This window comes from Lactuca sativa, chromosome 3, assembly GCF_002870075.4.
Source record: "Lactuca sativa cultivar Salinas chromosome 3, Lsat_Salinas_v11, whole genome shotgun sequence".
In the NCBI taxonomy this organism is placed as follows: domain Eukaryota; kingdom Viridiplantae; phylum Streptophyta; class Magnoliopsida; order Asterales; family Asteraceae; genus Lactuca; species Lactuca sativa.
In genome coordinates, this window is record NC_056625.2 from 221,233,061 (window position 1) to 221,250,670 (window position 17,610).

A 17,610-nucleotide genomic window follows, 5' to 3' on the forward strand; every position below is an offset into this window, starting at 1 on the left:
ATACCCAATCTTGGACCTGTCACCCTAATGATGTCCAATACTCTGCCCCTTCCTCTGAATCTCCAATGACGACCTCATTATCAAGATACCAAACATGAAGAAGTTTGTAGTTGTCTCTACACTGATGTACAAGTGGCTGCAAAGACTTGGAAATGTATAGTGAAAATATATCATTTCTACTAAGTGAGTGTCTTTTAACCCTATCAACAAGACTTGGAAAATCCAAAACAATGAATGTTCAGAAGACAATGTTTGTTGGTTTGACATCAATGCTGACGTCTTTTGATTATGAGATTAGGGAGATTATATATATTTAATCAAATGCAAAATATCAAATGCAACAAGTTTTATATAAAAAAAACAAATTAGATATCCGGATAAGTATTTGCTCTAAGAGCCATAAACCTGTATGACAAAATGTGAAGATAACCAAATTCCACTTATCTTTTTCTTTTTAACCATGTGCGACCTTTTCAAAACAGAAAATAAAAATAGGAGGGCACGACCCGCTGTACCGCTCTAGTCCATTATAACCCGATCCAGGACCGCGGTAAGAGAAACCCTTTCAACCAAAGTATCCAAACCCAGCGAACCCGTATTTTTGTGTTCAGAAGTATTTCTTTTGCCCAAGAGGTTGGAAAGTCTAGTTTCGAAATTCCACGCCCCTTTTGGGTTTCTTCGTTTTCCTTCGTTTTTCCACGACCATTTCTCAAAAAATTTAGGTTCTAGCGCGATCGATTCTACAAGTGCATAAACGAATTCGTCTCCAGGTAAATATTACAATCGATGCTCAGTTTTAGTTTTTTTATAGGTTGTTACGCATGATTTAGGTCGCCAATTTAGGGTTTTGCGCTTATAACAGTTGGATTTTCGTGGAATTCATGGTTTGTATTCTGGGTTTTTGAAATCCTGTTAGCTTTGCATGTTTGTTTAATGATCGCTGCTCTAATAGAAATGAACAGTAGTGTTCATGGGCGTTATAGTTATCTAGACGTAGGCTAGTTTAAATTGGGGTTCAGTCGAGTTTACTGACGTTATCAAGTGTAATTGAATGGGGGTGAGTTAGGGCTTATTAAGATAGATGTGTACAATTATTAGAAGCTATGCTTAAGAAAATTTTGTAATCACATAGTAATCTGAAGATAAAGTAAAAGTAAAATGTAAGTGGATTAATTTGAAGTACGTCTAGCCTCCATACAAATGTTATTTGTTTGCTTGTAGAATCTTTAGGGTTATAATCCATTGTATGTACCAAAAATAGTACTTGATTATGTCATGAAAGTAGTTTGCAAAACGTTTAGATGTCACTCAGCTTTATGATTTTTTCAAATACAAGAAATATCAATGGACTTCCCTTGATTTGTTTTATAGCATCTTACTTATTTATTCCTATTACAGCATCGTATTCTGGATATATACCCAGTTATAGGCTAGCAATGTCATTCAAATAAATGCACATAAATTTCCACTACTATAATTGGGTAGATGTTTGAAAATATAAAATGTGATAATAAGATAAAAGTTGAAAAGTATATAATTCTACAATAGGAGGATGAGAAAAAAAAATCGTTTCTTGTGTTTATCTGGTCTAAATATGTATTATTATTATGTCCTGTAAGTGTACATGTTCTGATTTGCAGTGACAAATGCAAGAAACGAGTGATTTACAGCAAAGCCAAGTGAAGAAAATTCTTTATTCTGTTTCCATAAACGAGGACAGGGATAGCTAAAGAAAATAGATGAGATGAAGGCCTTAAGAAGATGCAGGAATAATTTGGAGGCTGATAATGTAGTTTTGATAGACGTAGATACTTATAATTTCAATAATGTAATCGACATTGATCTACTTGAGAAGCTTACAAAGAAACGAGGAGGAGGTTCAAGTGGATTGACAAACGACAAAAATCCCCTTTCAAGGACATATATCTACATAGATGAAGATGATGATGATGATGAAATCCCGAGTGAAACAAAGTTTGAAAATGTTGCTTCATCCAGCAGCAGGAGATATGATCCTGGTGATGAAGAAAATATCTCTCCATTGAAGTTATCATCAAAAGGGAAAAGAACTTATGGTTTAAGCATAGAGTCTGATGAGGATGATGAAGATGAACATATTGATTGTGAATTGATGGAGGATTCTTCTGGGAAACTAAGGGAGGAGTGGGAAAGAGCTTTTTTGAAGAGAAAAGGCGATGTACACAATGATGATTATGGCAACGTAAACAAAAACAAACAAAAACAAGGTCAAGATTCAAGTGCTGAAGGAAAATGTCCTGTTGGGAATGAGGATGGAATTCCATGTGGTATGTTTGATGTTGAGTGTGGTCCAGGTGTCAAGACAAACCAAGATCAGTTTGGGGAGAGTGATGAGATAGCTTGTGGTTGTGCTTGTAGTGGTAATGATAATGAGGAGGAAAGTGATGATGTCAGCGTTGAGAACTCTATTATTGATCAACGTGAAAAGCTTAAACAGACTGATGAATACAAGCGGGCATTAGAGCAAGAATTGTCTGCCAGACAAATAGCCTTAAAGATCCAGGTAGCTACATCTTTCTTTTTACTCAAACATAACACATCAATCAATGCATGATGTATCATCTGTCTGTTTGTTTCACAGGCAGAAGAAGCTCAGCAGCTGCGTCGTCTGCAAAAAAGAAGAAAAGCTGAAAGCTTGCGTTTATTAGACATGGAGAGAAGACAAAAGCAACGTGTTGAAGAAATCCGTCAAACTCAAAAAAAGGTTCAAACCATCATACTTTCAACTATTTACATTCATTGCCCCTTGTCTTTGCAATTGCATGATGAGGATCTTTTACTCCCACAAGATTTCCACAATCAACCTCCTGTATAATTTTTTTTTTTTTTTTTTTTTTGCTTTGCTGTATCAAATTTCCACCAACTTTTTTAAAAAAAAAATCCAATCATTGACCATTTAAAAGTTTTTTTTTTCTTTTCAAAATTAACTATCTATCCACCTCTTTGTGAAATGTTTTAAAAAGTTGCCTCATAGAATTGGTTAATTTTTATAGCAAGTGTAATATTTTAAAAAGAGAGCACATAACATAACAATGACATTAAATAAAATAAGTATCTTTACAAAGCTGGAATAGTCATAACAATTGCCATTAAATCAAATAATTATTTCTATGGGTTGAATAAAATTACGGAAGTAAAATGAAATATCATTGAATGAAGGGGGCTATTTGTACGAAACAGATAACTCAAAAAAAAAAAAAATAGATTTAGTATAATCTAAGTGGTTGATAAATACTAAAACCAAAAAGCTTCGACAGTAAAAAAAAAACACTTATTTGACCTTGCAAAACACCTTCATTTAATCCTAGCTTTTTAAGTGGGACAAAAAAAAGTGGTATTTTTGTCTTATTCAATCAGTCCCAGTCCAATCAACTTCCAAACACGGTAATACAAGAAGGATGGTTATAGAAAATAATAGATAGTAATAGTATTTGTTGATTATTTGGCAGGATGAGGAAAATATGAATTTGAAAGAACAATACCGCACGGAAGTTAGAGAGGAGCTTCAGAGGCTGGAAATCATGTGTCCTGATATGGCTTCATTATTGCGTGGTTTAGGCATCCAAGTTGGTGAAGGTCCTTGCCCATTATCTAATGAGGTATGTTTTTTTTTTTTTTTTTTATTTCAATTTCAAGGCCATTTAATTTAAGTCTCTCTTTTGCACAAGAGATCAATTTTCTATTTCTATTTCTATTTCTATTTATATTTCAGGTGCGTGCAGCTTATAAGAGGGCATTACTCAGCTTTCACCCAGATAGAGCCTCCGGATCGGACATGAGGCACCAGGTTGAGGCTGAAGAAAAGTTTAAACTTATATCTCGCATGAAGGAGAAATTTTCCTTATAAAAAGTCTGTAAAGCTTTACAAACATTATTTACTGTTACTCTTTTCGTTAAATATCAAAACTCTCTTTGGTTTTTACCTAGGATTTTTTATTTTTCCAAATCCTTATTTGTAAACGAATTACAGCTTGTGTTATCAAGCAGTTTTTGTTGTGTTTCTTTCTTTTACCGATTTGGATGGTAATGCTTAAAAATATGGAGTTAGACCAATGTTGTTTCTTTCTAAGTTATAACCCTTGTTTGCTTATGTAATCATTATTTGCTATATTAGCGCAAATTGAATTGAGATTCTTATATCTATATGTTATTTTGTACGAAGATTTAAACCATATCCAACAACATTTTATTTTTCATTCTATTTTTGAGCAAAAAAATTGAATTTTAAAGTTATTGTCGCTATAAAACTTACTGTTTACGTTTTAAAAGCTTTTATTATGTGAAGGTACGAACACTTTTACTGTTTTAAAGGTCATATCTTTTAAATATGATATCATTAATCATCCCTCCGACCACTTCCATTCTTTGGCGTGTCTATTAGCAAATAAGGGCGAGCTTGGTTGCACTAAAAAATGAAATTCGAGGAAAAAAGATTTCAGTTCCCTCTAATTTATGTGTTTGGTTGGACGTAGAGGGGGAAAATGATTCCTAAATGAAATAAACTTTCCACCACATTGAGGAAAGTGGATTTCTTCCAAAGTTTAATAGAAAACATTCATTCTCATCAAGGAAAATGACGGATTACAAAAATATCCATTTACTTATCAGAAAACCAACACTCACCGTTACTGCTACCTACCACCAACCACCACTTCCACCACCACTATTGCCAATGCCACCACCACCACCCGCTACGAATGTCACCACCATTGGCACCACTACTACTGCTGCCATCCCACTACCATCACCCACTACAACTACCACCATCGTCACCACCACCACCTCCATCGTCACCACAACAGCCACCACCGTCGCCGCCAACACTGCCACCACCCACCACCACCATTACCGCCGCCACCACCACTACAACCCCCGCCACCACCATTACTATCACCCATCACAACCACTACTGCCACCACCACCACTACCATCACCCGCCACCATCACCACCACCACCACCACTACCGCCAACGTTGCTACCACTACCATCACCCAACACCACTACCGCCGTCTCCGTCGCCGCTACTACCGCCAATGTCGAGATTTTACTATTTTATAATTTATATAATGTATCTTTACACATAAGTTAGAAAATAAAATAAAATTAAGCAAAACAGACAAAAAATGTAATTATGTCATTTTATATGGATTCAAATTCCATTTTCTGTGAATCAAACAAAATATGGAATTAATTCCAATTTCATTTCCTGTCAACCAAGCAGGATATTGAATTGGATTCAAATTACTAACAGATTTCTTTTTCAATTCGAACTATACCAAACAGGATATTGAATTGGATTCAAATTACTAACAAATTTGTTTTTCAATTCCAACTATACCAAACAAGATATTGAATTGGATTCAAATTGCTAACAGATTTCTTTTTCAATTTCAACTATAGTTCCTTTAGAAACATTCTGCGAACCTAACAACACCTTAGTGTTTTAAGTACCCGATGTTGATGTTGATGATGTTGATTAGAAAAGGTTGTTAAAAGACCAAGGGAGAGTTACAGAAAGTTGTTAGGAGGAACCGTTCTCTGAAGATCCTGTTGGTGTTGAAAATGATAACACGGAAAACTTCCTGGTCTCGTTCGAGTTTGGATTCATCAGAAGTCGTGCAAATTGGACATGAATTGTGAAGTTCTAGCCATGGCAGAAAACAATATTGTATTTACATCCTATCTCCTTTTCTTAATATACGATCCGAAAATCTTCCAAACAAACTGAACACTAACGGAATTTTCCTGATTTTCACTGTCAACATTTTTTTTAATTTGATTATTATTATTATTATTATTATTATTATTATTATTATTATTATTATTATTATTATGTTGATGTTTCGGTATCAAGTGGGATTTTTTCAGATAAGATTTGGGTATTTGAAGATTGTGATAACAATCCACATTTTACTATATTCGTTCTAAATCCCTAATAAAAATCATAAACATAATTTACAACAAGGTATACTAAAAATAAAAACTACTTCTAGCCCGGTCTTTGTGCTTCTACATTCTCACGTACAACAGGTAGCACAACGGTTGCTACATGAACCTGCAAAAAATGAAAAATATCTACAACATCAGACCACAGGTCTGGTGAGTCATATATGTTTTCATGTATTCATACTCTGCTACTTTGTTCTTTCCTTCTTTCCACTTTCTCTATCACCACTCTTGACTTCTCATGTTCACTTCATGCTTTATTCACACTTTATCTCAGCCTCTTCCCGAATCCTCTCATTACTTTATCTCAACTCATCCATTTCCTTTTTATTCCATTCAATCTATATCTCTTCCTATACCCGTCTCTCTCACTTCTTGCTTTCTTCTCAATCTAGGGCATGCTTACTCTTTTCTCTCTTCGTCCCATCTCTTCTTCTTCACCTATCACATATAAGACACCATAATTCGATTTTTATGACTCATGGGGTGTAAGAAAGTCTTTTTTTCACACCCCCGAACCAGAACAACAGAAACGTCCGGGGGCGGATGACGTCATTGTATAGTATCATAACAATTGAATATAAATGGACATAGCAACCCACACAACATACATTAAGAGATACAAAGTTACATTGTTACATAGTGTGTTTGCTCAAAGTTTACACAACATTAACTGAAAAGCAACAGTTTCAAAATGCTACCAAAATCCAGTTCCCGATGGCTTAAGTACCTGCTTACTGGTTCCCTAAGAATACCAGTCATTTTGAAAATTGTCAACAATGAATGTTGGTAAGTTCATAAGCATTTTTGTATGAAAATCGGTTTGTATCTGTTTTGTTTGAAAAGTATTGTATGTTTCCAAAAAATCCGATATTTTCTATAATAGTGAATTGTATGTCTTATACGAAAGACAGAAAATGTATGTATGCATGTTTCTTTGTATGTTCTCAGAAAATCCAATATTCTCTGATGTATGAAAATATGTAGTCTTAAACCCTAAGACCGGAATAGTGGTAATAATATACTGAAAAAATAGTATGTAGCTTTATAATTTATAAAACCAGTGGAGTGTGAGCTTCCCGTAAACCAATATAATATTGTTAATCCCTATGTGAGTCATTATAACCATGCTTGATATGACTGTATGCCTGTTGCGACGTTCTTCAGGCATCGGAAATAGGTAAGATATTTGTCACCCTAGACTAGCCCTCGTCTAGCTGTAGCGAACAACTCAGGTGTGGGTGTCAATCCCTGTATAGATCTATACATAACTACCTCACTCTCCCTCAAGGAGACTCTGGTTATAATTATAGGACTTAGAGTGTACGCTAGGTAGGTAGAGTGAAGATAGTGTCTCACTAGAGCATTAACGTATTTACACGAACTTCGACTCCCTTTTATTATATAATGAAAAACTTCACTAGCGTAAATTCATGACATGCATTTCATGACACGCGTTTTACAGGTTTCATGACATGCAGTTTATGAAATGCGTTTTTAATAGTTTCATGATACACATTTTATGACATGTGTTCTGTGACACGTAAATTTTTACTGTCAACAGTTTGTCTTGTAATCTCTTTTGCGAAAACTAGTCATAAAACTTTATATAAGTAGTCAATAATTGCTATGTCTAGTGATAAACATAACAATGTATTTCTAAGGTTTTAAACCATCCAAAAATAGTGGCAACAAGTTTACAACTACTTTACTAATAAAATTATTTGGAGTAAAATAGCAAACTTTGTAGTTTTGTTTAACACTGTGACAACCCGAAATTTCTATCTTGTACAGCCATTCACTTCAATCAAAGTCATACTTGTTTCTGCTAACTTTTAGCACTGTTTAGAGTCTGTTTGAGTGTTCTAAAGCCTAGTACCTTCAAGAGGTAATTATAGGAAGTATACTCGAGAGTTCAATGTGCAACATTCAAGTCTCAAAACTCCAAGAATTGGAGTTTACGACCATAAACTCTATGGTATATATATGACACTTAGTCATTTTTAGTCACTTTTACCATTTTAAGCCAAAATACTCATTCTCTCTTGAGTATCATCCGATTTTTCACTAAGATATTCAAGATTGTAAGTGTTTCTTCCCTTGATTTGTTGATATCCTTCAGTATCTAGTGATTGTAAATGATTTCATCCATGAAGTCTCTTCATTTTGATAGATCTTCAAGTGTTCTGCATTTCACCAAGAACACACACTAGTGTTCTTGGACCTTAATCACCCTTACAAGCTTCTATATTGTAAGTACCAACCTCCTATACTTGTTAGTTAGTTAGGATGTTGAATCAAGGACTTAAAACATCAAGAACTCAAGCAAAAAAGGTGTTTACGGCCAAGGCAATCTCCCTGGGCTGTAAACCCTAATTAGTGGTGCAATGTTGCCACAACTCATTCCTAAGCCTTGGAATTAAGTCTAGAACACTTCAAGGAAGACCATAGGACCTTAACACACAAAATGGTACAAGTTACCATGAGCTTACGTCCATAAACTCATTGGGTCGTAAACTTATGGGAGTCTTGCCATTTGGGCCGTAAACTCCTATGTGAGGCCCTACACCCCTTATATGCAACCCTATGTGGTTTAACACTTCATAACAAGTGTTTCTTAGTCCATAAGGTTGTTTCATTTCATTATTAGATGGTATAAACACTAACTAGATACACATATGTGTCATTATATGCTAAATAGGATCCGTGTGTGCTCAAGCCTTCACTTGACACTTAGCAATCGTTATCAATCTTACATTCGAGTTACTCACTACAGGTGAGTTCATACCCCTTAACTTCTCTTTTAAATTATTTTAAATGCTTTTAGGAGGGGGGGGGGGAGGTACAAGTAGAAAACATCTTAGTTATATAATCAATCACATGTGATTTATAACTATGTTTCAAATAAAGGATTTCGTTTACTTCAAACTGTGTTTCAAACAAAGGATTTCTTATACTTTAAAACTGTATTATCAAACAAACTGCTTTTAAATTGTTTTATAAACTGAAATCAAGTCATTAATATTTATTGTTAAACTCTTTAAATGTATTACAAAACCTCTTTTAAACTTATATATTGTCAAAAACATGTCTATATATGTATAGTTATATAAATAGTGTTTAAAGGACTTAGGACTGCTAACTCGCCTTATTTCCTTTTCCTTGTTTGGATGTGGACTTAGAGTATAGGTTGTTTGTCCGAAGGTCATCTAAGTATTAGATATATATTATGTATACATATGTAGATATACAAGTACTATCAATAAGTTCAGTACCTTTGGGTAGCAAAGGTATACATTCAGTCATTTATTTAATTACAGAAATCACTAGTAAACTATAATAGGTATGGTTTAGGAAAATACTATCATATACAATTACTATAAGAGAGAACACTATAACCGAGAATACTATAACAGAGAATACTATAACAGAGAATACTAGACAGAGAATACTATACAAAGGATACTATATAGAGAATACTATACACAGAATACTATTACTATAACAAGTATACTATAACAAGGTTCAGAAATAACATAATGTGAGATACTACTTCATGACACAGCGACCATTTCGTTGTGTCACCTTTTGTAACCACAATGTCCTGGAGGGGGAGCGTGAGTTTGCGTATAGATCTATACTAAATTGATTATCCTACACCTTGCTATTCGCTACAGTGGGACTTGCAAGTCTACGGGTGCCAACTGTCATTTCTTCCGATGTCTTACATCATCGTGTTATAGTCAGTTTAGTATGGTAACAACCTCATCACATTTTACCTTATATAAGCCTTTTAGTTTAAGGTAGTTATTACTACAGTAGTTACTACATGTAATACTGCAGTACACGTACAACTTACCATTATATTCAAATTTTGATATTCTCACATAAAGGGTAATATAAAACTATATTTTAGTAATGATAGTCATACTTGGGAAAAACATCCACTTTTACAGAGAAACAAACTGTAACAGCCCGGATTTCCAGGTATCTTTTATGCTTATGATTTTGATGTTTTGTGAGGGGACTCGGCGAGTTGGAGCTCAGACTCGCCGAGTAGGATCACGATTCTGGACGCGGGTTCGCGCCTGGACTCGGCGAGTCCAAGGTATGGACTCGGCGAGTCCGCGCTGTTTAATGTAACCCTAATTTCTCGGGTTTGGGACCTATTTAAAGGGCCTTTAGGTCGTCATTTGTGCTCACCAGTCCCTTGAGTGAAACCCTAGCGAGTGTGAGCGTTTGGAGCAAAGTAGGAAGCCATTATTGACCTTGGAGGTGTCATCTTGCAAGGGAAAGGAAGAATTAGCTAAGGGAAAACAAGAGGAGCCACTTCTTGAAGGTTTGAGGTCCAAAACATCACATTTGAGGTACTATCTTCGAGCTACTCTCTGTTATGTTGATGTTTATATTGATTTAGGGCTTATTGAGCCCTTTTGTGGCTAGATCTAGTGCTTCCTTGGTCCCTTAAGCGATTTAGATCATAGATCTGGACCCTTGGAGGTCCAGAGTGTCCCTTTGCCCAAGCTTTTTATGAATCCATGGGGGTTTTGGATTGAGATCCTTATGCCTAAGGTCAAAACACCATTTATGAGTCATGGGGTGTGTTATGAACACCAAGATAAGGACTTTACGTGATGAATAAGCTTAGGAAGGCCAGATCTATGAATTGTTGGAGCGGATCTGACCTCAGAAGCAAGTTTGAGTTGATGCATGGCATGGACTCGCCGAGTCCGACGAACAGACTCGACGAGTAGCACGAAGATTGTCCTAAACCACTCAGTGAGTGGTCCTACCGAGTTATAGGTTGACTCAGTGAGTCAGGGCGAGCTGGAGAGGGTTGACAGGTGGACTGAGTCGAACTGGAACTCACCGAGTTGTTCTTAAGACTCGGCGAGTTGAGTCGGGGTGGCCCCGCGATTCTTACCAGGTGGAACTCGTCGAGTCAGAGGAATACTCGACGTGTCAAAAAGGGAATACTAGAGAGTTGGTGAAAATGTCTAGACTCGCCGAGTCGCCCTAGTGCACTCGCCGAGTCTGGTCAAAGTTGACCGTTGACCGTTGACCGTTGACCAAAGTTGACTAGTGTTGACTTGAAAAGGGTAGTCAACCTTAGTGGTAAAAGTGTTAATAAGAGATGTATGATGTTATAGGGGGATTGTAGCTCTGAGGATCGAGCACGAGTGATTCCGGGATTTACGAGCTATCGAGATACACGAGGTGAGTCTTCTCACTATACTATACCCGGAAGGGTTTTAACTGTGTGACCGGAAGGTCGGATATGGTATGAGACATATGTGCTATGTGTGATAAGTTAATTGTTATATGTGCTATGTATGCTATGCTTGATATGGGCCAGAAGGCATTATGTTATGTGCCGGAAGGCGAATATGTTATGGGCCGGAAGGCGTTGTAATGTGGACCGTAAGGTTGGCGTGGGTAGGACCGGAAGGTTTACCTAGTCGGGACGGAAGTCCCCTGAGACACATGGACCGAAAGGTCGGGGCCTAGAAAGGCGTATGTGCGTAGGTTGTATTTTAGGGAACTCACTAAGCATTTATGCTTACAGTTGTTGTGTATGTGTTTCAGGTACTAGCGAGGACTGTGGGAAGGCGCCGGTGTGATCTGTACACACTGATGGGGGATTTATGATCTTGGGATTTATATGATTTGTACTATGACATGATACATTGGATCTTTATGCCTTATTTTGGATGGAAATACATTTTTAAGAAATGAAAAATTTGTTTTAAAATTTCCCTTGTTACACAAACATAGAAAACAGTCGGATCTTGGTAGAAGACTACTTTTTATACTAGTAGAAAATATAAGGTTCTCTAGGAGTTTTCAAACATATACAAACATTTACATTGAACATTTACAAACATTTTTCATCAAACTTATACGAACATTGACACTAAATACTTATGAACTCACCAACTTAAATGTTGATCTACGCTTTCAAAATATCTTGTATTCTCAGGTCATTAGTAGACAAGTACAGTCGACCAGCTTTTGAGAACACGGAGCATGTTCAAGACTCGTCTCTTATTTTTATTATTCACTTTTGGTGTCAAAGAACACACATTTATTAAATTATACTATTAATGCAATGGATGATGTTGTTGCTAGTTTACTATTTTGCATTGTTATGATACTGTACATGACGTCCTCCGCCCACAAACGTTTCCGCCGTTCCGGTTTTGGGGTGTGACAGATTGTTATCATAGTGAATCGAGTATATCAACCCATAAAAGATATACAAACTATAAACACAACGAGATTAAAATACTCTGACCAAGAGTTTAAACTTTTAAATAATAAAATATTTAACCAAGTATGCATACCTGCATTCATGCTAAAATCTGTGTCACTAGGACAGACCAAAAGTATTACGATTATTGAACAACACAATTAGGCTTAGGGACATATAGTCAAACCTGGGAGTGATATAGCCTGATCAACTATATCTTTCTGAGAAGTGACTAGGATGTGCCTAAGAATGGTTGTGATGTTGCAACAAGTCTAAAAACTTACCAACACTACTACAATGAAAACATTAGAACATAACATAAACTTAAAATACTATAGGAGTATTTTTTGTTACTATAATTACTTATTTGAGAACTAAAGGTCTTTATTAGGAGGTCAATAGTGGTTAAGTGGATACACTAAAGTTATATGAGATTAAGGTGTCATAGACTTAGATTCCATGATATTTGCTTTACTTCTTGTTCCTTGTTTGGTTGTGGATTTGGAGTTAGGGTCATTTATGATGGGTTTTGAGCATTCTAACACTTCCTAAGTGTACATGCAACCCTAATAAACCTTGGATCTATGTTTTTCTAAGATACATTCAAATAATTATTTTTCCAAGGTTCATATCCTATCTAGCATGGCATGGGGAACTTGAATCAAATAAAGCTAGTAGAATTACTTACCTTGTAGTTGTAGTTGATTGCTTGGAGTTTTAGAGCCTAGCACCAATAGTGTGGATGCCTCAAATGGAAATCACAAATCACCACAAACTTGGAACTTTGAGAGAATTGTCACAACTATCTTGAAATCGGCCCTCTTGCTTTACTCATCTCAACTAGTGTGATTTCAAGAACCAAAGCCTCCTTTATATAGTGTGGTGGATTAGGGTTACATCCATGTAAACCCTTATACCCATGTCTCTTCATTTCCATGAGATCCATGGGTTAAAGCTCCATGGAGTATCCATGGACTTTCCATGCAAGCCTAGCCCATTCCAAATAGCATTAGCCCACACTATATAAATATAGAAGCCCATATTTAATTAGTAATACTTTTGATCTCTAAATTAATCCTAGATTAATTATAGATCAATACTAATTAAATAATATGATCTTATATTAATATATTAGAACTTATAATATATTAATAAATCATAACTTATACTATTCTCCAAAGATTATCCATAAATTGTTCGGGTGAAGTGCAACCCAAATGGAACATGCCGGATCGGGTCAAGTACATACCAAATATAGTTATGGACTTAGACACTATATCCAACAGTCTCCCACCTGGATAAGTCTAATAACTATAGTTGCAAGTATGACTTCAGGAACCGATCAGCAATTGTAACTCTTTAAACTCTGTTGAACTAGAACGCGCCATTTTAGATAAGTGATCATACAATCCTCTGTTCTAGATATCAGATGGACAAATACATGGAACATGGTCTTACTTATTGTCCAGCAGTTGTTTCCCGATTTCCGATTTGTTTGACATAGAACTTAACTGAACACATCAATTTAGTTATGACCGGGCCCGGTAAATAGGTCAAAACAAAATCATCGAGGGGCCCAAATATCAGCTTCTAATCCAAGAAGGAACAGATAAACTTCGACTCATATGTTTGTTCTACCACTCATTGAATTATACACAAAAGCACGTTTTATAACATCGCGTTACCAATGCGTTTTCGTACAATCAATGCATAACCGACTCATAAGTAACAAATCATATCTCTAGGTTTGAAGACTTATATGATATTACCGTCTCACGATCACTCGATATAAATCCATGAAGTGATTCCAGTGAGCGTGCGTTGAGTCCAATGCGCAAAACTTATGAGCACTCATGATTGTTGTAGCCATGTCCAACACCTTAGACCTCTGCAACCAATCATGACAGTCTTGATTCACACCTACTTCCGACGTATGACTGACTGTGGAGATTCAAATAATATGATATACCAAACATAATTATTCTGGATGTCAAAACATGCAAAAGAAATATAGTAAACGATTGACAAGTGATAGCAACACTTTACTCATAAATAACAGCTTTTATTTATCATCAAATGTCAATTACATTTTACAAATTTCAAGATTATCTAACTACTAAAACTAATATCATCCTTCAGCCCTATGCTCCGAGCATGCTGGAGATGCTTAGCCCGAGTCAGTCCCTTCGTGAGGGGATCTGCTGGGTTCTCATCTGATGATACCCTCTTTGCCATGAGGATTCCTTCTTCTATTCGATGTCTAATGAAGTGATATTTTCTATCAATGTGTCTAGATCTCCCATGATCTCTTGGTTCCTTGGCTAAGGCAACCACACTATTGCTGTCACAGAAAATCTCCATTGGCTCCTTTATAGCTGGTACAATTCCAAGGTCTCTGATGAAATTCTTTAGCTATATAGCCTCCTTTGCGGCCTCGCTTGCTGCTATATACTCTGATTCACAAGTGGAATCAGCCACTATCTCCTGTTTGGAACTTTTCCAAGTAATTGCCCCTCCGTTTAGGGTAAAGACCCAGCCTGACTGAGAGCGGAAATTAGCCCTGTCAGTCTGAAAGCTAGCATCACTGTACCCTACAACTTTCAAGTCATCACTCCCACCAAGGGTAAGGACCCAGTTCTTAGTCCTTCACAGGTACTTAAGGATATTCTTTACCGCAGTCCAGTGTGCCTTGCCAAGGTTCCCCTGATACCTGCTAATCGTGCTCAAAGCAAAGGCTACATCAGGTCGAGTACACGTCATAGCATACATGATCGATCCTACAGCTGAAGCATAAGGTAGTCGACTCATTTCTGCTATCTCAGCCTCTGTACTAGGGCTTTGTGTCTTACTCAATCTAGCGTTACTCTGAATGGGTAACTCACCTTTGTTGGAGTTATGCATGTTGAATCTTTTCAACACTTTGTCCACATAGGTGCTTTGACTAAGTCCAATTAGTCTTTTACTCCTGTTTCTCAAAATCCTTATCCCTAGGATATAGGCAACTTCACCAAGGTCCTTCATAGCGGAACACTTCCCAAGCTAGGACTATACTTCCTGCAGGGTTGGGATGTCATTTCCTATGAGTAGTATGTCATCCACATACAGTACCAAAAAGCTGACTATGCTCCCACTAGCCTTGATATAGACACAAGATTCATCTTCACTCCTTGAAAAGCCAAATTCTTTGACTTTCTCATCAAAGCAAAGATTCCATCTGCGAGGTGCCTGTTTCAATCCATAAATGGATTTCTCAAGTTTACACACTCTATTGGGGTACTCTGTACTGACAAAACCCTCTGGCTGAACCATGTAAACATCTTCAACCAACTTTCCATTAAGGAAAGCGGTTTTGACATCCATTTGCCATATTTCATAGTCATGAAATGCAGCAATGGCTAACAGAACCCTAATAGACTTGAGCTTGGCCACTGGTGAAAAGGTCTCATCATAATCAACTCCCGGAGTTTGAGAATAACCCTTTGCAACCAGTCGTGCCTTATAAGTGTATACATTACCATCCATGTCAGTCTTCTTCTTGAAGATCCATTTGTACCCTACTATCTTACGATCAGGTACATTGTCAACCAAGTTCCAAACTTGATTGTCATATATGGACTGTATCTCGCTATCCATAGCCTCTTTCCATTTAGTAGCCTCAGGGCCTGCCATGGCCTCCGTGTAGCTATTAGGCTCATCTAAATTTACCAGTGCTTTATCACTGATAAGTGTCTCACCTTCTGCAGTAATATGGAAACCATAATAATGATCAGGTGCATTCCTAACTCTAGTGGAACGCCTCAGAGGTACAGATTCTTCAGTCGGCTCAACAGGAGTTTCCTCCTCAGGTTGAGGGCTAGGGTTTGAGGTTCCTTCATCACTTGACTCTTGAAGTTCGTCAAGGTCAATTTGCCTCCCACTGTCTCCTTGACTCATGAATTCTCTCTCTCTCTCTCTCTCTCTCTCTCTCTCTCAAGAATCCTCTTCTTGCTACAAAGACCACATGATCAATGGGTCTGTAGAAGATGTAGCCAAAGGATTTCTGTAGATAGCCGATGAAAATACACCTTTCGCTTCGGGGTTCGAGCTTATCATGAGTCTTGCGTCTCGCGAAAGCCTCACAACGCCAAATCTTGATGTGGTCTAGATTGGGAACTTTTCCAGTCCACATCTCATGAGGTGTTTTTGTTGGATATAGTGTCTAAGTCCATAACTATATTTGGTATGTACTTGACCCGACCCGACATGGTCCATTTGGGTTGCACTGCACCCGAACAATTGATGGATAATATTTGAGAATAGTACAAGTTATGATTTATTAATAAATTATAGGTTCTAATATATTAATATAAGATCATATTATTTAATTAGTATTGATCTATAATTAATCTAGGATTAATTTAGAGATCAAAGATATTACTAATTAAATATGGGCTTCTATATTTATATAGTGTGGGCTAATGCTTATTTGGAATGGGCTAGGCTTGCATGGAAAAGTCCATGGATACTCCATGGAGCTTTAACCCATGGATCTCATGGAAATGAAGAGACATGGGTATAAGGGTTTACATGGATGTAACACTAATCCACCACACTATATAAAGGAGGCTTTGGTTCTTGAAATCAAGCTAGTGAACACTAGTTGACACTTGTTGAGGTGAGGGCCGATTTCAAGATAGTAGTGACTATTCTCTCAAAGTTCCAAGTTTGTGGTGATTTGTGATTTCCATTTGAGGCATCCACACTATTGGTGCTAGGCTCTAAAACTCCAAGCAATCAACTACTACTACAAGGTAAGTGTTTCTACTAGCTTTATTTGATTCATGTTCCCCATGCCATGCTAGTTAGGATATGAACCTTGGAAAAATAATTATTTTCATGTATCTTAGACAAACATAGATCCAAGGTTTATTAGGGTTGCATGTACACTTAGGAAGTGTTAGAATGCTTAAAAAACCCATCAGTGGTATTAGAGCCTAGGCTTGTTTGTTTGATACTTGATGCAAATTAGTTGGAAAAGTCGAAAAACTTGCTGTCTGCCTGATGAACTCGCCGAGTCCATAGGGGGACTCGAAGAGTTCATGTGTATCTTCAACCTACTCGCCGAGTAGGTTCATGCACTCAGCGAGTAGGAGCCATAGAGTGCAAATTTTCGACTTTAGTTGCTGGAAATGGACTAGAAACACTACCCTAAACTGTTTTGGTACTTGAAAACTTGTTTTAGATGGTGTAATGTCTTTGCTAATCCATTTACAACAACTAGTTATCAAAATTACAAAGTTTTAAGTGTAATTTTTGATTAATGAAAGTGTTCATATTCATGTTCTTGATCTTATGATGTTTAGATGATCATAGGAATTATTTGTAACCTATGTGG

At 36.8% G+C, this 17,610-nt stretch overlaps 1 protein-coding gene across 1 annotated transcript; it reads left to right on the forward strand.

Moving 5' to 3' along the window:
• The first annotated feature begins 595 nt into the window (after positions 1–595).
• Positions 596–4,092, forward strand: LOC111901261 (uncharacterized). The gene is made up of 5 exons (XM_023897116.3): positions 596–770; positions 1,641–2,542; positions 2,621–2,743; positions 3,489–3,638; positions 3,752–4,092. Exons 2-5 carry the CDS (start codon positions 1,745–1,747, stop codon positions 3,884–3,886), a joined length of 1,206 nt encoding a protein of 401 aa, XP_023752884.1. The 5' UTR covers positions 596–770; positions 1,641–1,744; the 3' UTR covers positions 3,887–4,092.
• Positions 4,093–17,610: the final 13,518 nt, after the last annotated feature.